We start from the raw sequence: 23,657 nt of genomic DNA, 5'->3' as shown, positions 1-23,657 counted from the left end.
TTTTTAATTTTTACATGGACATGTTAATATTTGGATAACAGTATCTGAACTCAATAGAAGGATCCAGGCAAAATATAGATTCCAAGGGCCTCCCTGGTGGCGCAGCGGTTGAGCGCTGGGTTGCAAAGCTGCCCACAGCCTCTGCAGCGCTGGTTCCATCCCCGGCTGCTCCCCGGCCACCGGAGGAGGGTCCCACATGGCGCGCAGACCTCTCCTGCCGCCTGCTGCTCCCCTCAGCAGTGTACTTCGGTCCTTCTGCCTGCTCTGCTCCCCGCTCTGGCTCTGGTGAATTCTCTCACCCTCCCGCGCTTCTGACTGTACCCAGTGCTTGTATAAATAAATAAATCTTTAAAAAAATATATAGATTCCAAAATTCTGAGTTTTGTATGTAACAGTTAAAATCAAGACAGTGTACACTGTCACTGAGAGGAGAGTGGGAAAGTGATAGAGGACTTAAAGTTATGTAATATTTAGAAGCACAAAAAGCAAGAGGGTATAATGAGGACATCTAACACAAATTGGCCTCTTTTTTTTTTTTTTTATTTATGCATACAAGAACTGGTGTACAGGCCAGTGGTATGGGGGGTGAGAAGATTCACCAGAGACAGGGTGGGGAACAGAATAGGCAGAGCAACTGAAATACACTGCCGAGGGGAGCAGCGGGAGAGTCAGGAGAGGTCTGCTGTACCATGTGGGTAGCTCCCTGGCTGGCCGGGGATCGAACCCTTGCTGCAGTGGCTGCAGACAGCTTCATAGGTTGCGTGTCAACCTCTTGTGCCACCAGGGAGCCCCAAAATTGGCCTCTTTTGACCAAAGAATGAAATGGTCAAAATATTCCATACAACAGAAGGAAAGCAAAATAAGCATCCAATTTGGTTGTGTTTGGCAGCTGGGAGTTTATTAGTGTTGTTTGCTATGTAGCTTTGGTGGCATGTTAATAGGAAGGTAGGAGTGGCTAGTCTGTTGTGGGCTAGTGACTACACATTTTTATGTATCAGAAGAAGACTTGGTACAGGGGTGGGAAGGTTTTAATTAAAAGTGGTTGTTAAAAATAATAAACCAGACACTTAAAAAGAATGCTATAGAATAGGCACTTGGAAGATACCAGAAAAGTTGACGTGGATAAAATAAGGTCTTAAAAAGCAGGTTTTTATTTTTTTTTAATGACTATAGAAGAACAATTGCTTAGAAGTAACAAAAAACCTGGAGAATACCTCCTGGTTCTATGATTTCTGCAAAAATCATCTGTAAAAAAAGGAAGTAGTGTCCTCCAAGGTAAGCTGATTGTTAACCAAGGTAAGAAGGTTGAGGGAGAACTCCAGAAAGATTTTGATGCTAAAAAAAGTTCGTTGTTGATGGAATACAATTCCTTGGAGCAAAAGGGAATTGCATTTTTGTGGGGATCTCCTGTGAGTCAACAGTGGGTAACAGGTTGGAGATACTATAAGAGTGTGAGATAAAACTGGTAACTGGTTGAACTTTTCTTTGTCAGAGTTTCTCACTTGGAGAATTTTCTGCTACAAAAGTGACAATAGTGTTAGAAAGGTAAATTAATATATTTTAAAAATGTGCAGGATTTAAAAGCTATCTGCATACAGAACTACTGGGACCCCTGGGAATTTAGCATTCTGGAAATTTATGCATTAATGTATGGCATTTTTTTGGTAGATGCCAAGAGCACCTATGGACAATAGTGACTGACAGCTGAGTAGTTGCAGCAACTAAATAATGAAGATGTTTATAAAATATTAACTTAAGGAAAAACCTGACAAACGACAAAAGGTCTTGAGGTGATATTCTGCTGCCAGCCTTTATTCAGGGCTTTGTTCACTCAACAAACTTTGCAGTCTGACTTTTACTCATGCCTGGGGGAACGTTATCACAGTGATGGGTGGCCATATTTTAACTGTTAACGTTTCTTGAAGGCCAAGTATAGAATGGCTGTTAGTGATTCTCAAAAGTGATAGTCTGTTCTTGGCTCTTTTTCAGTTTGTGAGTTCTGTGTCCTGTGCTTGATTTCTTTTGCTTTTCCGGGCTTCCAGGCACTCTGCCTTCTGCTTTTTTGGATTCTCTGTTCAAAGTGTACTACTCAAGTTAACCATGTTCCCATAATCACCTATTTATACTGAATGAAACTTCTAATTCTCTAGTTTTATTTGAGTTATTAGGAAGGAAAGTTGTCTGATTAAGACAGTTTATAGTAAGGCCATAAATGATTTTTAGTCTTAACTTTTTCAGTGGTCTTGTACTTTTAAAATGCAAACTTTTAGGGCCTCCCCAGTGGCGCAGGGTTGAGCGCTGGGTTGGGAAGCTGCCCGCAGCCTCTGCAGTGCCAGTTCGATCCCCGGCCACCGGGCAAGGGTCCCACATGGCGCACAGACCTCTCCTGCCACCCGCTGCTTCGTCAGTCTGCCTGCTCTGCTCTCTGCTCTGACTCTGGTGAATTCTCTCACACTCTGGCGCTTCTGACTGTACCCAGTACTTGTATAAATAAATAAAATAAAATCTTTAAAAAGAAATAAATTTCATTTAAAAAAAATGCAAACTTTTAGAAATTGTATACAGTAGATGATCTTAAACATGAACCTTCTCTTGTACGTTTTCCCTTCCTACCTGAAAGTCAACGAAGTAGTAGAAAGGAACAACCTACCTGGCTAGCCTTATCTAAAAGCTGCCCACTCCAGATATTCACACAAACTGAGAATACACACAGCTATGGTATACTTTCAAAGAAAATGCAGTCTCTCAACTGTCTCTATCACCAGTTTGTATCAACAAATACCTCCCCTATAACTATTTTAATAATCCCAAACTGGACAGTGAATAGCAAGTTACTATCTGGAAGCTTTTTATTAAAGCAAAATATTTATCTGGTAGACTTGGTCAGCTTTGTACTTGATCTATATCCTCTTTGAAATTGTGCTTGTCACGCTGGCCTTGAATGAACTGGAGGAAGGAATGGGCTGGGGTGGGGCTACCATAATTTTGGTCCTTTTTGTGGTGTAGGTTCCAATTAAGTGCTTTTCATCCTTTCTCTTTTAATTCTTACATCAAAGGAGAAAAAAATCATCTCCTTAAGCGGACACCCCAACCATCAGTGGGGTAGTGACTCAAGGTCCTGCAGCTGGAAAACTTGGGAGCTGGTATTTGAATCCAAGTTGATATGACTCCCTCATTTCACTGGAAGGAAAGTCGTCTGATTAAGACAGTTTATAGTAAGGCCACAAATGATTTTTGGTCTTAACTTTTTCAGTGTTCCTGTTCTCCAGGAGGAAAGAGGATTGAATGACATGGCCAGCCCCCAGAGGCAGCAAATGAGGGTCACTGGGTCAGATAAGACAGACTAGAGAAAGGGAGGTGAAAGCCAGAGTGCGGGGTGGCAGTAAGAGAAATTGGCTTACCTCATGATTAGGCCTCATGCGTAAATATTTAGGTGTTCTGAGTGCTTCAAATTTGATAACATGATGGTTTATTTTTTTATTTTTTTAATTTTTTTTTAATAGAGGCATGTTCCATTTATTTATTTGTCTGCTTGTTTGTTTGTTTTGTTTATACAAGCACTGAGTACAGTCAGAAGCGCGGGAGGGTGAGAGGATTCACCAGAGCCAGAGCGGGGAGCAGAGCAGGCAGAAGGACCGAAGGACACTGCTGAGGGGAGTAGCGGGCGGCAGGAGAGATCTGCGCGCCATGTGGGACCCTCCTCCAGTGGCCGGGGAGCAGCCGGGGATCGAACCGGCGCCGCAGAGGCCGCGGGCAGCCTCGCAACCCAGCGCTCAACCGCTGCGCCACTGGGGAGGCCCGATAACATGATGTTTTGTGTTTCCTAACAACTTGTTAGCCCTCTGATTAGAAATCTTAGTTCTCATTGGGAGCCTGGGCCTGGGGACATCTATGTATGGACAATCCGCCATACTCTTTCCACCGTGGGTCCAATGAAGTTGTTTTTGTTCTTAAATAGCTGCAGTTAGGATTTAAAGACATGATTTATAGGATGTAGCAGGTCCCACAGATATTTTTCTGAAGCAGCCCTGCCAAGTATCTGCCTTAGAGATGGAGAGTAATGATTCTGGACAGTTTCTTCATGGTGTTGTGACCCGAAGAATTTCTCCACTTTGCAGCTTCTATTTTGATGGTGTTTGTTTTCTGTCTCTATTAGTTCAGCTGCAGTAATGCCCTTGGTCAGGAGATGTACAAGATATCTTGGGAAGACTAGTAAGTCTATTCCGGTGAAGTGGATTTGTCAGGAAACCATCTTGATGGCATTTTTTACGAGACCTTTCATTCCCTTGATTTTCAGTCCGAGTTGCTTAGTAAATATGGTTGTTCTGTCCAGGGGATTTTCACTCTCATTATGGAATTGATGTTGCATCACAGTTCTAATCGGTTTACAACCTTTTCTGTTACATCTGGGAGCTCTGTCAGGGTGGAACATTGTTAAGTTCCGTTATGGAAAGCTGTTATGTTAGCTGCTTGGTTGGCCCTTAGAAGTGATCAACTCTTTATAGATTGCTTTTGGGGATGATTAATGCATGACCAGATTGAAAAACAGACCTGGGCTCTTTTGAAATGAGGGGAATTGGTTTCGAGGTTCTCTACCTTGCCAGCTTTCCCATTACACCGTTAAATCTTACAGGAAAATTCACTATTATTTAGACTTGGCTGTGAATGCTGGTAGTATTTGACATTGTTATTATACTCATTTAACAGACAAATGATGGGATCAATCCTGAAAGCTAAACATCAGGGGATCCATCCTCAACCATGGGTATTCTGCCTGTGTTGTGATACGAGCAGAAGTGCACCATGTTTGTGTGTGTGATAATCAAATCATATGTGACATTATCTTTGCTACTTGGCAATCTTCTTGTAAAGTTACTAATTCATTTTGAGAAATCCTGTCTGCCCTTTCCCTCCAATATGGGACTACAAAATGATATAAATGGCTGAAATTACTTATTTTTGAAATATCTGTTAACACTTTCTATACCTATATCCAGAGACAATGAATGTCGAGGACATATCAAAAGATGACCAGAACTTCTTTGAGAAGATGCTTTTGATACATTTGACCTCATTTGCAGGCCCACGGGAGCAATTTAACTCTATATACTGTGTATCTCCAAAGCAAAGGTCCTTTCAAGCATCATTTGTTACCTGCTAGACTCTTGTTTGCATTCGAGCTGGCAGGGTTCTATGGGGGATCCTAGCTTAGCCTCCAGAGAGATTTATGTAAGCAAAGTGAATGGGGCATGTCAGTCCTTAAAAGAAAGAAGCAAAGGCATTGGAGGTCAGATTGTATGTGAGGAGACTTGCTTACCTGGACGTCTGTGAGCTGGGTGTTGGAGAAAATAGGTAAATTTATTAGATAGCAGCTGGGATATGAATTAAGGCAGCACTAGGTCCTTTTAACTATAAAACCTGAAATCTCTGTCTTAAAACAATTGGCGTTTTTCTTAAGTCAAAAATGGATGTTACTAACGGGTGTATCTTTTTATTTTTACTTTTTATTTATTGGCTTACAGCACTGTATGATTTAGGGGAATAGATACATACCTCCTCAGATGTATGTCACCACACCACACATAATGGTTGACTCTGTCAAACAGTGTCGTAGGGGTCCAGGCTCTTTCTGTCATGTGGCTGTGCATCGGTAGTAGCACATGGCTTCTAAAGTCACAGCAGACAGGAAAAAGCAACGGTGATGGTGTAGGGTAGGTTGTCATAGACCATCCTGGAAATGGAGTGCGTTATTTCTGCCCACATTTCAATGACTGTCCTTCTGCAGGGGTGACCAGCCATGTGCCAGCGAAAAAGAGGGACAGGTTGAGGGATGGCCACCAAGTCTCTAGCATAAGAGCCTGGGATGTCAGGGGTGAGGGGGCAGAGATGCTGGGATGTCTATTAGTCAATTGAGCATACATCTGCTAAATACATCTCTGTTGAGTCCTGCGTTATGCTCTGAGAGAACTTCGAAAACAAAGGAGAAATATGATGACAGAAGTTATTTTAAATAGACTAATTTTGAAAAATTAATCAGGTGGCAGAGTACAAAAAGGGGGAAGGCAATCTCTGTCAGGGAGGATGGTGAGGAAGATGTTTTTTCTCTTGTTGAGAGTCAGTGGGGTCATCTATACACATAGTCCATCAATATTATCAAAAATAACAATAGTTAATTATGTTTCACACTGTAAAATTTTCAACCTTACATGTATTTAATCATCACTTACACCTGTGATGTAAGTACTATTTTCCTTTTATAGATAGTGGATACGAGGTTTTAAATCATTAAATCATTACCCTATAGACATATGTCTTGGCAGAGATAGAGAATTTGAACTTATGAAGTCAATGTTATTTTATATTACTGTGGAACTAATATAATATACCTAATTAAAATATAATGAGTTTAAGTGTGCAATAATGAGAAATCCCGTTAGTGACTTGAAACCTTAATAACTGAAGAAGTGAAATTAGTAGGGAAACAACCTGCTAAGAAATATCACTCTTTTTGGGTACATTTGATTGGTGTTAGATCAATTTCTAATGAGAGCTTTTGATGAATGCTAGGCTGCTTGTCATATGACATCTTGACAAGCACTCTGAAATCTTCTGACAAATAGGCCAGAACATCCATTTCTCTGACATCTTTGTTGTGATCATAGTATGTATAATTTTAAATAATGAACCTAAAATAATGTTTGTCTGATATTTCCAGAAATGTTAGTGAGCACCAAGAGACCTTTGGGTTGTTGATGTGAAGTTCTGTTTTTGGCAGTTGACTGCTGGGATGGCCCAGATGGAGAGCCGGTAGTACACCATGGCTACACTCTCACTTCCAAGATTCTCTTCAGAGACGTTGTGGAGACCATCAACAAGCACGCCTTTGTGAAGAACGAGTAAGTGAGCGGCACCAGGGCTCAGCTGCCTGAGCGCAGGGCTGTTTCCGGATGCCTCCAGGCCACACAACCACACACCCTCTCTTGGAGTGTGCATTTCCTTAGTCCTCTCCTTCCTTCTCAAATAAGAAACACTGGGAACAAATAATGTGGAATCCAAGTGTGTACTTCCTCATGCTCCATTTATTTCTTAATTTATCTCTTAGGACAGGCCTCCCTGAAGCATGTTCTTGAAAATGTGACCTCAAAATTTCTAAGCCCGAGATAAAATTTCTATATTATATTTTAATACACAGTGATAATTATATCTAGGATTTTAGATGTCTGGATGTCCCAAGTATATGGAAGTGTCTAGTGTCCTGATATTAACTTGACTCCCCTTGGCATTTGGTATGTTACTGTTTTCTTCTCCAGTGTTTTCTTTCCATTATAACATTTTCTTCCATTGATATCTTTGCTTCTCATTCTATTTTTTTTTTGACCGCTGATCTTCTATTCCATTTTCTTCTCCTTTAATAGTCACTATTTCCTTTCTTGTTGCCTTTGATCTACTTTTTCATTATTTGTCTATTTATAAGTCCAAATTTTCCCCTTAAGATTTGGACCTATATGGAAAAATTCTTGGTAAAAAAACTTATGTGTGTCCCCTCAGTACCTCAAAATCAGTAATGTCATTATTCATACATTTCTTGATGCCTACTCCCAGTAGAAACATTGTAACAGGTGCAGGGAGATACAGTTCTGAGCAAAAAATACGAGCTCTGGTACCAGGGCCTTACACCCCAAACTGAACGTGCCACCTCATTCTGCCACCTCTTCTTGCTGTGTTTCCTTTTTGTCAGCACTGTCTACCAGAGGCTTCAGCCAGAGGCTGGGAATCATTCTAGATTCAGTCCCTGTTAATTCTACTTTTTAAATTATGTTTTGACTAATGCCTTCTCTCCATTTTCACTCCCGCTTTGGTTCATTCTGCACTGATAGAGTATTTTCCCTTCTGAAAACATGAGCATGATGTTGAAATCCTAAGTCCTTCAAACCCTTTGTAGAGCGGAAATATCTTCCATGACCTTCAAGGCCTGGCCTCTTCCTTCTTCTACCACTGTTGCTCCTTCTGCCTTCATCATCTGTCTTTCATGTTCCTCATTGATCCCAGCTCGTTCACAACTCCCTCCTCACACATATGCTATTTTTCTGCCTGGACCATCCCATTATTCCTCGTTGCTGATTCTTGCTCTGTCTACAAGTCTGCTAGAGCATTGTTACTCTGGCAAATGTATCGACACAGGTAGTTGATTTAAATCCCTCCCCCTTTGTTCTTAGCACCTTGAGCATATTTCTACTATATCATTTATAGTATCCTATTAAAATTGTTGGCTGTGTGCCTCCTTGTAAGTCCTTGAGATTGTGAACTCATTGAAAACATGGACTATGACTTATTCATTCTTTATTGCTCAACAAGTACTTCTATTATACCAGATATTACTGAAGTGATTTTGAATTACAGGAGCAAATTTAAATGACAATTTCATAAAATTAATTTTATAAAAATTAGCGGCTTTTAAAATTTATAATACTTGGTCATATTAATTAACCATGAAAATGAAATATATTGCTGTAATATGAGACATTTGCTGTATAGCAATCAGGTCTATGGTGTCTTCCATGTGGGAGAATTTCAAGACCTGGTTTCTGATAGGTTGTTACTACCCCGATTGCTATTAGTCTAAGCAAATTGATGAAGTAATTTGGCCACTGTTTCCCAGTATGTGAGGTGGGGTGTTAAGAAGACCTGCCTCCTCTGTGCCTTGGAGGATCCTCTGGTCACTTGGTAGAGTTTCAAGTTTGGGAATTCTTGGGAGAAAAGCACTTCAAATCAAAACACTTGCTAAGTTTGTTTAGCACAGTTTGAGTTCAGCTTTTCCTTTTCTTTCTTGAACTTCAGTTGCATCTTATGCCACAGCTTCTCAGCCTTGGTACTATTGGTATTTTGGGTCAAATAACTGGTGTTGGAACTGTCTTGTGCACTGTAGGAGGTTAGCAGCAGCCTTCACTCTGCCCCTACAACCCATTAGCACCCTTCATATTGTGACCAGATATTGACAAATGGCCCTTTGGGGTAGGGCACACAGTTGCCCCCTCTCCTGTTGAAAAGCTCTTCTTTACACTAACCATCATTTGACACAGATAGGTGTTCTTATTGAGTTACAACTAACATTTAGATAGGGACTTTTTATAAACAGATGGATAATTTAAAAATTCGTTGTTAGCACTCCCTGATGTGATCACATAGACGACTCAGGTCTGCTAGTTTGTTGTTGTTTTTCTCTCTGACACTCCGGGGTAAAAACCACATGAAGATAGAAGAGCAAATGGATTATAGTCAGATAAACAGACCTGCTTCAGTCGCGTTGGTTTAGCTCTTGTCTGACCCCCGGAATTGGGTTTTATAAAAGAGGGCAGAATGTAATTTCAGGAGGTCGTAGCCCTTTTTGTGGAGTTTGTGCTTGTCATACAAGTACAAGCCCAGAAATAACAATTTTTTTCTCCACATGAATAGATTAAAGCAATTTAAATGATGGTTTGTATATTCTCTTAATTTGGAAGATAGGTGATGGAAGATTAGAAAAAATTCAAAATAAACCTGAATTTGAAACACTTTCTTAATCAGAGGGAAAAACCGAGTCAGAGAAGTAGGATCATGTCATCAGTCCTGGTTCCCTTTCTGCCTGGCCCCTACCTCCTTGGGCTGTCTTGGGAAATCACTTTACTTGGGTCTCACTCTCTGTGCAGAAACATGAGTGAGGCAGAGTGAATGCTTAACTTTTTTTTTCCCTTTCTGAAAATCAAGACAAGTCTAAAATTCTACATGAATGATTTGAAGCATAATGGAAGTAAAATTCCTTTTTGTTCGGGCCTCCCCTGGTGGCGCAGTGGTTGAGTGCTGGGCTGCAAAGCTGCTTGCAGCCTCTGCAGTGCTGGTTCGATCCCTGGCCACCGGCGAGGGTCCCACATGGCCCGACAGACCTCTCCTGCCACCCCCGCTGCTCCTGTCAGCAGTGTATTTCGTCAGTCTGCCTGTTCTGTTCCCCTCTCTGGCTCTGGTGAATTCTCTCACCCTCCTGTGCTTCTGACTGTACCCAGTGCTTGTATAAATAAATAAATAAAGCTTTAAAAAAAATCCTTTATGTTATCCCCAATAGTACTTTTCAAACTTGGGGCTGGGCATGCATTTTTAGTGTAAATATCTATATTTAATAATATTCATTGGTCTCTTAGATGTCTCCAGGATTTTGGATAAATAAGACAAACTTACATTGTATGAGTTTTCTCTAAGTTTCTTACTGCTCTTAAAGTTGTCTTTTTTTTTTTTTAAGAGACATAACCTGTGTACTCTCTGTGTGTATGTGTGTGTGTGATGTGAAATTTTACACTAAAGGCACCCCACATGGATTGGTATTTTGTTCAACCATCGCACCTGGCAAAGTATTCTTGGTCAGAGAAATTTTTCAAAAGTATATCTCTCCTCTGTCTCATGTTAGAAGCATTTTAATTGCCACACCTCTGTCACTAGGATAGTACAAGCGTAATGAATATGGAACAGAATGATTCTCAAAACCCTGTTTGAGTTGACTGTGCTTGACACCTTCAGAGGGTATTTTTGTTCTCCCAGGTACCCGGTTATCCTGTCCATTGAGAATCACTGCAGCATCCAGCAGCAGAGGAAGATTGCAAAGTACCTGAAAGGAATATTCCAAGACAAGCTGGATCTGTCAGCTGTAGACACAGGAGACACCAAGCAGCTCCCAAGCCCTCAGAGCTTGAAAGGCAAAATCCTAGTGAAGGTAATTAACTGAAGGAACACGATAAAAGGTATTAATGACCTTCTGAGCCCTCCCTCTTATAAGAATCAGAAGGAGAATTATTAGTGTCCGATGGTTACCTTGGTTCAGGTATGCACGTTTTTCCAGTTTATTTATAGTCACACCTTCAGAAAAAGCTTATTTTTGATTGAGCACGTACTCTGCAGCTGGATGTTATGACGTGCAATAAGCCCAATGTTTAATATTTCAGTCTGTGATAGTTCACAGTGGGGAGAAATGTGTGTATAGGAACCTGGGGTACAAGAGTAGGAAAAAGTCCCATTGTCCATATCTGAAAGCATTTCTTTCAGAGTCTTCTCTCCCATTTCAAGCTCCAATAATTGTCTGTCTGTCAAAAAAAAAAAAATCTTCACGGTTGAGCAGCTTTGGTTATGTAAGTGAGAAGAGCTGGCTTCAAAGAGGAGCAGAGGTGCAGACATAATGCCCCACAGGACTTTGTGCCTGTGAAGAAGGGGGAGGTGAACAGAATGGTATTTCATAACAGATTTTCTGAGAGAGGAAACTTCCTACCTGCTGTGAACACTATTAATTCAAGGAATAGCCAGAAAGATTGTTCCCTGAAATTTCAGGTAACTGGCTTTGTAATTTTACTTAATTCCAGTTAATTTTGTGCATTTGGACTAAAACCCACTTAGGTAGTTGGATTGTTTTGAGAAAAGAAGCTCTAGGAAGAGCAGTAGGGTATTAACATTCAAGCTGTATTCTATTTTATCTTAAAAGGGGTGTGTGCATAAACCCAATTATCACATAGGAGACATAGGAATGTCATTGAAATCGTGTGATTTCATAGCAAGACTTTGGTGGAAGCTTGAAGGGAGGGCAACAAGTGGGAAAGTTGTAAAACTTTCATCTTTGAAATTAGTCTCAACCTGTTTTTCTATCCGATGAGAATTGTAGACTGAATCCATCCAAGAGGCATTGTCAGACATTTGTGTGTGTGTAAGCATTTTGAATAAAAGCTTCACATAATGCAAGAGGTGGATTTTAAGTTTTGCTAAAGCAAACTCCTGTGGGTTAGAAAGCTAAATGTCACGGTGACAACTGTGTAAATATTTTCTTATCTCTTAAATGGTCTGTAGCCAGCAGGCAGGAGGTTAAATACAGAAAAAGTGACTTTGATTGAAAATCTTCTCTTTTGGACAGTGGAACTTACACTGCATATTTTGCCCTTCTGCGTATCTAGATGTTAGGTCATTGTGCAGAATGTCCCAGGGCTCATGCATGTGCATGGACCAGTCATAGCCAGAAGGTGTTAGCTGCCTATCAGAAACGGGCTGGGGGACTGTGAACAGCCAAGACATCGGAGGTCCATTTGCAAGTAATAACATTCTTCAGACTTTAAGGAGATGTCCTGGATTTATCACTAGTGCATTCCCATTTGAGGCAAAAACAAGGGAACTAATTTTCCTGTGTTCCTTTAGCATCAGAGCAGTTTCTACCCAGAGGCAGCATTTAAATGGCTATTTACTATTTTGGAGATTGGTGAGGTGTTTTTTATTACAGCTACATCCTACACACTTTCCAACGGTGTGTGCATATATGAGTCTATCTAGGAAAGTAAGCAAAAAATTGCTTTTGAACTAAAGTAATAACTTAGTCACTTTTCATAGGCTCTTTCTGCTGAAAGAAACCTTAACCACATGTCTTCACTCTCCTCTTTATAGTTGTGGATCAGACTGTGCAGGTAACACTGAGGGTAGTGGTGGTCCCAGTTTCTAGCAATATTTCCATACACCAGGGGCGAGTTAATCTAATTTTGGAGTGTAATGCCTGTCTAAAATAGTCTGTATATTAGAAAGGGAACCCTAGAGGGCCTCCCTGGTGGCACAAGGGGTTGGGATACACCCTATGAAGCTGTCAGCAGCCACTGTAGTGCGAGTTTGATCCCTGGCCAGGGAGCTTCCCACATGGTACAGCAGACCTCTCCTGACTCGCTCACTGCTCCCCTCAGCAGTGTATTTCAGTCAGTCTGCCTGTTCTGTTCCCTGCTCTGTCTCTGGTGAATCCTCTCACCACCCACCCACCCCAGCCCTGCCCCAGACCTCTGGCCTGTACTCCAGTTCTTGAATGCATAAATAAATAAATCTTAAAAAAAAAAAAAAAAAAAAGAAAGGGAATGCTAGAAACCCCCTGGGTGGATCTTCCGTTTCATCTACATTGGACCCCATCTAAGTTCTGTAAGTCACATTGTAGTCTCCCTCAATTGATGGTTTTCCTTAGGAACAACACTGTTGACGAGAGGCATTAAGAAGCAATGTTCTGTTGCATTGCTTTTCTTACTATTAATATTTCCCTGAATAGAGTCCCTTTTGAGAACCAAAAATTTAAGACAATATCTGCAGAAAATATGCCATCATGTCTTTTAATTAGATTTTAAAAGGACTGAAGATAGGGAGGGCACCTTGTAGACGCCCCCCGGGCAGGCAGCCTTTGCTCCCTGCTCTCACCCACTGCCTGGCACACCCAGAGCTGAACTGGTGCTTAGTACAGCTGTCCCCTCCCTTTACCACCTGCTGGTCATATGTATCAGGTTTATTGCTTACTTGGTGATGCTTTTTCTCATGTTTGTTAGCTTTGTTCTGCTGGACATTTAAAAAATATATTGACTTTGATGGGATTTCAGAAGAGGGAATTGTGCTCGCCATCTGGTGTTCAGGTCCTTGTCTGCCATTGTGGCCAAAAACAGTTCACTCAGAATAGTTGGTGGTGAATAAATAAAGAAAATTTTATCTTGATGTCTCTACATTCCTGAATGTGTCTGGTCACCACTTACTTAAATGACCTTATTTTTTTTTCTTTTTTTTTTTTAAGATTTATTTATTCATTTATACAAGCACTGGGTACAGTCAGAAGCGCGGGAGGGTGAGAGAATTCACCAGAGCCATAGTGGGGAAGAGAAACAGGCAGACTAATGAAATACACTGCTGAGGGGAGCAGCGGGCAGCAGGAGAGGTCTGCGTGCCATGTGGGGAACCCTCGCCATTGGCCGGGGATCGAACCGGCTCTGCAGAGGCGGCAGGTAGCTTCGCAGACCAGCGCTCAACCGCTGCGCCACCGGGGGAGGCCCAAATGACCTTATTTCTGGTGCTGCTATTTTATCAGCGCTACTCTCCAATGACCCCTAAAATGAAGAAAACAAAGCTCATTCTATAGGCGCCTTCTATGGCAATAAGACTTAAAATAATATATGGACATGAATGCCTCAATTCAGAACTATCTTGTAATTAATGATGCACAGGTGGAAGTGAAAAAAGTTTTGCCCTTTTAAATAAGATTAATGAATATGTTTCATGTATGCACATGTGATATATGTATACATAGATCATATTATATAATATACATGGGATACACACACATACACACACACACACACATATTCTTCCTGAAAAGGAAGAGTATAGTTGTCACTTTGCAGATAGCAGATACCTATAAGGAATAAATATAATACTAATACAGATGCAAATGAATTCCCACCTTTTTAATCCTATAAACAGCCCTTTGAAAACTTAAGACAGTGTTTAAGCCTTCAAACCCCAAGAGTTTGCATTCTTAATGTAGATTTTATTTTCATCAAATTCATGATTTAGTCAACCTTGACACCATCCCTGTGCTGAGGACCCAAGGTCAAGAGCTTTGTGTATTAGAAAGGTGCAGGAACGCTGGGTGGGGGGTTTTTCAGAAAATATTTCCTGGTCTGTAGTTCTGTGGAGGGAGGAAGTGAGCTGAGGGGAAGATCCAGAATGCTGAAGAGGGGCCCGTAATAGCGTGGGAGTAGGAGTATTGGATGACACAGGAGCTCGACTTCAGAGAAAACTGGACTGCATAACAATTTGGGTTATTTAGAAATGTACCTCTATTTTTGGTTGTCAGGCATATGAATGTCCTATGTCGAAGGAATTCTTTCCCTTCCCAATGTTCTATTGAATTCCCTCGTTGGCACTAAAAATGCCAGACACTTGCCTCTCTTAGAGATGGTGTGGGCACATGGTCCAGATGCCACCATTTTGAGTCAGTGTGACTCAGCCATCAAAGTAGAAGTAGGGGAGATGAGCCCAAGCCAACTCCATCCTGGTGAGGGGTGGCAGAGGCGGTGGCAGCTGCATTTAGGCCTAAGGACAGCATTTCTGGTGGTAGTTCCTGGTGTCTATTATGTGGATAATAGAATCAAAAGCAGTGAGCTCTGTGCTTATTTGTGTTGGAAATAGCATCTTCTGAAGATTACTTCTGCCCCAGGACTTGGTTGGTGATCATGTTAGCTGTAGCTGCATGTCAGTTTATCCCCAAACTTAGCATCTTAAGACAACACATATTATTCTACAGTTTCTTTGGCTGAGCAGGTCCACTCTTCTGTCAAGGTCTCAGGAGGCTCCAATCAAGATGTTCTAGAGGGGAGAGGGGTGAAGGCAGGTGAGCCTGATGGTCGTCTGTGATCCAGTCCAGAAGTGACATCCATCACTTCTGCTGTATTTCACTTGTCAGAGGTGGGTCCCTGGGTCCAGTCCACACTCGTGGGGTGGGAGTACAGAAGGGCACAAACACCCAGAGCTTGGAACTGCTAGGGCTATTTTAGAGGCTTCCACCCTCCCTCACTTTCTTCAGAAGATTCTGGGAACAATTCAATTTCCTATTAATATTTCTGCCTGCAAATAAGAAGCCGTACTGATACAGATGGTTAGCTGCCCTGGGAGCCCTTATCAGGCCCTGAACTTACCCTCTGCGGCTGCTTTTTATTTACTTTTACTTTTACTGAATATAAATTGGGAAAAGGAAAGCATAACTATCAGCCACTGCGATGTTTATCCTGAGATACTCTGAAGGCCATGTTTGGTGCCTGCATTTTTGCACATCATTGGGGTCATTTTGTGTATGTAATTATATAGCTTGAGTTTCTTATTTTATTGTGTTTCCTGATGTCATCAAGTTCCTGATTCCTAAAATGTGGTGTGGTGGTGAGGGCACGCTCCATCTGGGGTCTTTGGCCTTATCTCTGAAAGAGAGACCTGTCACTGCAGAGGGAGTGGAGGACAGGGCACAGCTGCTATGCTCGGAGGGCAGGGCATAGGCCATGCTTGTTGTGATGAATCATTTAGCCTTGAAAAGAAGCCTGATCTGATTGTTTATTTGTAAATATATTGTCATTCAGTCATTATATTCTATTGAAAGTAATAAACCTGCCATTTGACAGACTCTTCTCCCTGACTTTGCCCCAACCCAAATTATATGCCTTCTAGTTAGTTTGAGGTCACGATTGGTCAAGGGATATCGCATTTTATTTCCAGTTTCCACTGTTTTTATACACATAAGATACACATAAGATAAAATTTGCCTACCATCTTACTTTACGTTTTCAGTTCAGAGCTGGTAAGTACATTGACATTGCACATGACCCACCTCCAGAACTCTGCGTGTTGTGAAACCAAAACTGTATACCCACTCTTCATAGTCCTCTCTGCCCATGCCCTGGAAACTACCATTCTACTTGCTGTCTATGTGCATTTGACTCCAGGGGACCTCATGTTATTGGAATTGCACGATATTTGTCTTTTTTTCACTTACCCTAATGTCCTCAAGGTTCATCCATGTTATAGCATGTGTCATGCCCTTCCCTTTTACGGCTGTGTAGTATTCCATTATACACATGGACCACATTTTGTTAATCCATTCATCTGTCAGCATAGTCTGGGTTGCTTCCTCCTCTGATTATGAATTTATAGTCATTTTAAAATCAGGTGTTTTGTTTCATTTCAGGGCAAGAAGTTGCCTTATCACCTTGGGGATGATGCAGAGGAAGGGGAAGTTTCTGATGAAGACAGTGCAGATGAAATTGAAGATGAGTGCAAGTTCAAACTCCATTATGTGAGTTACAAAGCATGAGTTTTTCTGTCAATGTACTGCAGTAAAAGTTGCTGATGCATTGGAATTTTTATGAATATGGTGACAGCAGAGTAAAAAGTAACATTTATTGAAAATTACCTGTTTGCTAGCACACAGGCACGGGGATATTTGTTGAAAGAATGGGATAAGGATTCTTGTGTCTTAGGATTGGAAGGAATGTTAGTGATAAAACCACCTGACCCCCTTATCAGGGATAAAGTCCTTTCTAATACAGATTAGTCAAGACTCAAAATGCAGGAAATGTCACTGTCTTTGATGAAATAAACTGGCTTTAGCATTGTCTCCTTTGCCTGTGTTAGTAGCCCCCAACACTGATGCCTGCCCAGGCTGCTTCTGTTGGATGCCCACACCTGCCCTAATAAAGTGCACCTGGACCAGTGCATCATTTCCAGGCTCTTCTAGACGTAGGACTCGTGGATAAATCATTAATTTGCCATACCTTAGTTAAAAAGATATAGAATAGTTTACCTGCTTGATACTTCAACCCCTGTTGCAAATCAAGGAGCTTTGTAGCCAGGTTATCCCAGGGAAATGCAAGTTAAAGAGACACCCTCCTTTGTGGGAGTGAGGGGAGTGGGGGCTAGGATTTCTTGCCTAGCCTCTCTTCTACAACTCACGTGATTGCAAGAAATACCTCACAACCCCAGAGTGGTACTGTTCATGTCAGTTTTAGGGTTTGCAATTTCATTTTTACAGAAAAACGGTATTCCTCTAGGCATTAGGACTGTTACTGTGCCCTAAAAAGCAAACATTTTATATAAAATCTTCTAATTTACATCATTAACTTGAATTTAATCATCACATTATTAAAAACGGTCTTATTTCTTCTTGATAATGGTTAAGTGATGGCTCCTGTACATACCAGAGATACCCAGCTTTATTTTCAAAGGGCCAAGAGCTTAACGACAACTGAAATCTCAGCAGACACTGCTATCTTGGCTTCAGTGCACCAAAAAGGAATGAAGTGGATAAGATTCAGCTTGAACTGAATTAATTGTGTATTAATCTTTTGCCTTTTAATAGTTTATAGGAGCTCAAATACCACTAACAAATAAGGTTTGCAAAAAATTAATCTCATTAGATTCCTATAAGTGAAAACATAATATTTTAAGTAGTTTCCTTTCTGCATTTCCAGATACTTGCTATTTTTATTTTTATAATTATGTGAGATTATGGATAATTTAGCTCTGTATTTTTAACTTTATTTTATAAACCAGATTTTTGCCTCTGGCTTTTATTTTCTTTGCATCTTGCTTTCCAAATCTGTTGGTTGTCAGCCTCAGAGGAGTCTATCATTTGAAAGCAGGGAACAGAGAGGTTTGACTAAGTTACGTGTTTAGGGACTGATTTTAGTGCAAAGGAGTGGTGGAAATTTAACTATCACAATGGATTCATTTATTGTTCTGAGAAAAACCCAGAATTTTCTAAATCTATCCACCTATATAATTTTTCTTCAAAGGTCAGTGAGCCTTCTAACTTCCACAGTGAAATCTCTGTAATTACAAGTTTTGTTAGCTACAGCTTGACAGTCACTTTGCCTGTGAAAATATTCGACCAAGTTCTTCTCATCTTTAAAGTGTCTCCGTTGATTAATAGGAACTCATGCAGGCTGATAGTTCAGAACATTATTCTGTAAAGATCGAAATGATCTTTCACTTGAATTCTTGGATTCTGGCATAAGTGAAAGTAGAGGGCACTTTAATTGTAAAGTTGTAGTGCTCTCTTTGTTGGACATAGGTGAGAAGGTGTAAAAAGGAACCAAAATTTAATGGAAATATGTAAAAGTTTTACTCAACTTTCTCAGGCCTTTTTTCTCTACTTTCTATTTTTTTTTTTTTGAGAAAAGACAATACTGTATTTAGGAAAACAATGTGTTATCCTATGATCACTCAGTTTATAATGTAATTGTCAGCAGAGGGCTCAAATGCCTTTTCTTAGTGTTGAAGGTAAATTGCCTGATCCCACCCGAATCCCTGGTCATGTTTCTGAAAAAGTACATTGTTTAAGTCAACCTAATAATTACCTTGGAGGACATTCTTTTTTTTCTTTTTTTTTTTTTTTTAAAGATTTATTTGTTTATATAAGAACTGGGGTACAGGCCAGATGCATGGGAGGATGAGAGGACTCACCAGTGACGGAGCAGGGAACAGAACAGGCAGACTGACGAAATACACTGCTGAGGGGAGCAGCAGGCGAGACAGGAGAGGTCTGCCGCACCATGTGGGACCCTCGCTGGCCAGCCGGGATCGAACCAGCACTGCAGAGGCTGTGGACAGCTTCACAGTGCGGTGCTCAACTGCCTGCACCATCAGGGGAGGCCCTCTTTTTTTTTTTTTTTTTTTTGTGGGACCCTCGCCTGCAGCTGGGGAACGAACCGGCACTGCAGAGGCTGCTGGCAGCCTTGCAGCCCAGCACTCAACCTCTGCGCCACCAGGGGAGGCCCGAGGCCCTCTTTTTTTAATTATTTTTAATATATTTTTTACATCATAATTCTGTTTTTGTACAATGTATGCTTTCTCATCTTGCTGATTTGGAGGACATTCTTAATCTCAGTTTTAAGTTAACAAAATGTGGTTAGATTTATAAGTTTATTGCATTAAATAAAGATTTTTGTTTCACATTCATGAACACAGGAACAGTAATTCTCATGAAGCTTTTAGAAGATCATTTGCACATACAACAAACTATTACTGAGCATTGTCTGTTGGGATGTGACCACCATGTCATAGGTGTTGGGGACTATATCAGTAGTCAAAGTCCCTTTCCTGGGGACCACCCTGTTACAATCGCAGCAAAGATCTTTGCCTTTGTGGAGTTTATACAGTCACAGAGGGGAAGGATAGGCAGGGAACAAAGCAAATAAGTAACATAATTAGAGTGGTAGTGCTAAAAGAAAAGGGAAGTAAGAGAAGAAGGGTGTGTGTGTGGGCGCACACTTTTGAGTGAGTGTGTGCATGTGCCTACATATAAGCATGGGTGTGCGAAGGGTCTATTGAACTTGTAGATGGGATTTCCAGCAAAGATTTCACAGAAAAGTTAACATCTGAGTAAAGACGTGGAAGAAACAAGGAGTTAGATATGCTGACTATGGGGAAGGATGTTTCAGGCAGAGGGAAGAGAAAATGCAAAGATCTGAGGAACACCCCCCAGTTCCCTGGTGTTAAAGCAGAATAGGGGCTAGATTCTCACCAGGACCTCTAACTGCTAGTAGTCTGCTGTTACTTCTAACTATGGGATTCTAATTACACCGAATATTTTTGCTCATGTAGTAAGTGCTTACTTTTATTGAATTAATTAAATCCTTTTAACTTTTGCCTCATTTTGTGACTTTGGTCATAGAGAAAATCTGATTAGATGGATCGAGCAGAAGGTAAAACTGGTGTGTTCAGTTAACCAAGAATCATATAGTTCAAAGACAGAGGAGACAATTTCCTTTCAGTCACAGTAGGGTAATCTTACAGATTTGATTCAGTAAGGTCAACTCACCATTATTCATTTTTATGGGACCCTCTAATGTCTGTGGGTCTTATAGACTTTCAACCCCCATTTTCAACTTCGCTGTTTTTTCCCCTGTTGTGTTCAGCTAGTCACTGTCGTTTTCCAGTGTTCTCTAAGCCAGTGTTTAACCAACCTCTTTTGCAAAATAGCAGCACCAATTTTTTTTATCTCTTGAACAAATTTCTTTATCTCTTGCACAAATTTCAGTCCATAAACACCAAGGCTTCCAACAAGTTTTAATGAGTTCTAGTAGAGCAGCATGGAGCATGCAGCATGGAATGTCTTTGTTATGCTGATTCCCTAAGACTGTCATTTAATTTGTGTGTCTTGCACTAAATATTTTAATTGTTTTCCTCCCTTCCAACTACCTTTACTATAGATTGATCTTTTTTTCCCTAAGGTACTCATTTTATGATATGAATCATTTCAAGAAGGATTATGAATCTTGGTTTAAGACTTGTCAGTAATCATTGATTGATTGGTTGATTCACCTGATCAGGTGTGAAGTCTTGCTACTGAGTGTTCACTCAGACAGTAAGCTCACCTGCTAGTTGTGCTGTTGTGTCCCGATAGCCACATGACTATCACACGTCTAACTCCTGCACTGGGAGTTAAGAAAGCTAGGGTTGCAGGCAGGAGACAGAAGAGGACAGTATAAATGCAGGACTTGAAGACTGAGAAGCAGCTGCTCGTCAGCTAAAATCTTCAAGTAACAAGTGTGGAAAGCTCTATGCCATGCACCAACGGCAACTTATACATTATCCTTCCTGTTGACAGACTATAACCCTGAGGGAAAAAGAGACACTTTGAGATGGTGAGATACTCCAAGTTTATTTTTTAAATCTAAGGTCTTCAACTTTCCCTCTACCGTAGAATGGCAGGAAGGCGCTCAAACATCCCTGGCTCCCAACCCAGAAAGTCCCATATAGTGGGTCAGGGGTATGAGAGTTAACACTCTCCAGTGATTTCAGTGTGTGGCAGAGCATATCTTCTCTATTTGAGAGGCTCCCATTTTTAGGGACAGCCCCTCCAACCAGGTCCTCTCTCCTCCTGCTGCTTCCTACCTGGGAGCCATGGCCCTTCTGTTCTGGGTGGCTGGCTGGCTTTGCAGTCAGCCTTTCACTGCACGCTGGAGACAAGTCAAGAACGTGCTTGCATGTTAATTTATTTTTCTGTGCCATAAATGTTTCTAGATCATATTTACCTCTCAGAAAAAGAATTGGGAATCCTGATTATTCTATGGTGGAAACTTCCTGACCTTTGGAGAGGCTGCACTGCCCTCCCCCACCCGCAGTAGCATCTTATTCTCCCACTGGCTCAGGGAACAAAAGAACACCCGCAGGTGGCTGCACAGCTGCTCAGTGGCTGGCAGGTCGCAAGGTCAAGTGTCTGTCTCATCTTTCTTTCATAGTGCTATTGGGTTCCAGCACTGAATGATAATATATTAATGTAACCTCCACCTCCATTTATTTGTTCTTCACAGTGGCTAATTTTCTTGTGCTGTAAATCACAGAGGAGAAAAAGATCAACAGGCAGAATTATCATTCCTTCAGCAACCCCAAGTTTAGAGGGTGTGAAGTCAATAATTAGAGCCTTGGTATTAAGCATTCATTCCTTCAGCAGCACTAGTTGGCCTTGGGCTGGTATTTTCAGTCCTGCTTAGCTGACCAGGGAAGTGTCTGGGTTTAATGGCCACAGCTAATCTCCTCACTGTCTCCCAGCCTGGAACTGGTTAACCAAGTGGGCCATACAAATCCAATAGCAAGCGTCCCATTAGAAGAGGCAAAGACGCAGACAGAAGAAGGGGCACACACAGGAGATGGCCATGTGAAAAGAGAGACAGGGCTTGAGTTTTGCTGCAGAAAGACAGAGAGTGCTCGCAGCCACCATAAATTAGAAGAAGCAAGGGAGGATCTTCCCCTAGTCCCTTTTCCAGCCCAGGTGACCAAGTGTATTCCAGTTTTATTGCCACTCCCCTCCTCCATGGGCTTCTGCTTCAGGAAAGTTATTCTGTGGCTGTTGTTTGCAGAGATGCTTTGCTCATATAAAACCTTTGCCAGAATGGTGGTGATGTTACAGAGCAATCCCCATATAAAACGTGTTGCCTGACTGTGGGTCCTCATTAGGGGACTTACTAATGCTAAACTGCAGACTCACACAAAAAGGTTAATAAAAGGTTTATTTACAAGGGAAGGGAAGATGGGGAAATGAATAACTCAGGGAAAAAAAGAGGGAGATAAGTTTGTAAATGCACCCTACCTGTTCTGCTGACCTGGAATCCCAATGACCCGCCGAGCTGGCGAAAAACCACGCGCCGTGTGGCCAAAGAAAGAACCCCCCACCCCCCTCTCACCCCCATCCACATGGACGGTTAAATACTCAAACAGAGAACATAACTGCTTAACTCCACCCTCAGGTCCTCACAACCCTCCCTTTGGTAATCATGGGATTTGTAGTTCCCTGCGTCTTGATGGAGTGGGGGTGGGGTCCACAAAGCCTGTATGGAGTTTGCTCAAGACATCCTTTCCCCCTAACAGTGACAGAAAAGCCTTTCTCATTGCTTCTTAAGCCTTAATTTCCCATGTAGACCTTGTCATTTTCCTGGTCACTTAGGCAGGAAGACTACATTCCTCCCAATCCTGTTGTACTGGCCATCGGTGGCCAGTGGGAATCTGTGTAGCCACAACTTTATTAGTATAATGGGGCATTTGCTCCCGATGTCATGCATGGGGTCTTTTCTACCTTGGTAGCTCCTCCAGGACGGAGGGCTCTGTGAAGCGAGTAAAGATGTTTGTGTGCAGGCTATTAACATAGGGAAATTCAATAGCTTAGCTTGTGGTAGCTTCTTTTTCCTCCTTCAAATTTCCCTTTGGGCATTTATATGCTGTGCTCTTACAAAATAGGGTGAGAATGCATTACTGGAAAACTCCCTGTTTATAAGGTTTAAATATAAAGAACTCTCAGCAACAATCAGTAGAAAGTGGGCTTAGACTTTCCAGGAGGTATATGGAAACTGTGATTGTGGAAGATACCTTTGTCCCTATCTGTGAGCGAGGTAGGCCTTCTGCAAGTGGTGGAAGGATGTTGGAAGAGGGTTGGACCCAGGGAGATGCAAATGAAGTCGAGAAACCGAGAGGCAGTGCAGAGCTTGGCCACTTTGTTGCAGGCAGAACATGGTGGCCAAAAGGCTGTGCTAAGCCAGAATGCAAGGAAATCTGTCTCCCTTCATCATCTAAAAATTGCGTAAGTCATCATCTCATCAGGGCATAGCTTTGTTATCCCAAACATTTGAAATGAGTTGTGATCTTGAAGTAACGATAATGGTAACTCATGGCACAGGTCTGCAGTGAGTGCCCTCTAATTACACTGTGGGGCTGGAGACAAGAAAGAAATTTTATCTCAGAATGAGCCTCAGTCCAGAGAGAGATTCCCACATTTTTTATTCCCCCACAGCTTTCTTTTCCCCTTAGTGAAGAAAGTGGTTTTA

At 41.5% G+C, this 23,657-nt stretch overlaps 1 protein-coding gene across 5 annotated transcripts in view; it reads left to right on the top strand.

Annotated features, from left to right (window-relative positions):
• The window catches only part of PLCH1 (phospholipase C eta 1), a gene marked incomplete at both ends in the record, with an annotated part of 163,199 nt that overhangs the window by 116,076 nt on the left and 23,466 nt on the right, over window positions 1–23,657 (top strand). For all 5 annotated transcript variants that reach the window (XM_084231687.1, XM_084231686.1, XM_084231684.1 and 2 more), the window contains 3 exons: window positions 6,776–6,896; window positions 10,567–10,738; window positions 16,526–16,633. In XM_084231687.1, coding sequence (XP_084087813.1) covers window positions 6,776–6,896; window positions 10,567–10,738; window positions 16,526–16,633 — 401 coding nt within the window. The remainder of the gene's footprint in view (window positions 1–6,775; window positions 6,897–10,566; window positions 10,739–16,525; window positions 16,634–23,657) is intronic.

Source organism: Talpa europaea (genome assembly GCF_964194135.1).
Source record: "Talpa europaea genome assembly, chromosome: 4".
Lineage (NCBI taxonomy): Eukaryota > Metazoa > Chordata > Mammalia > Eulipotyphla > Talpidae > Talpa > Talpa europaea.
This window is presented reverse-complemented; position numbering and strand designations above follow the sequence as displayed.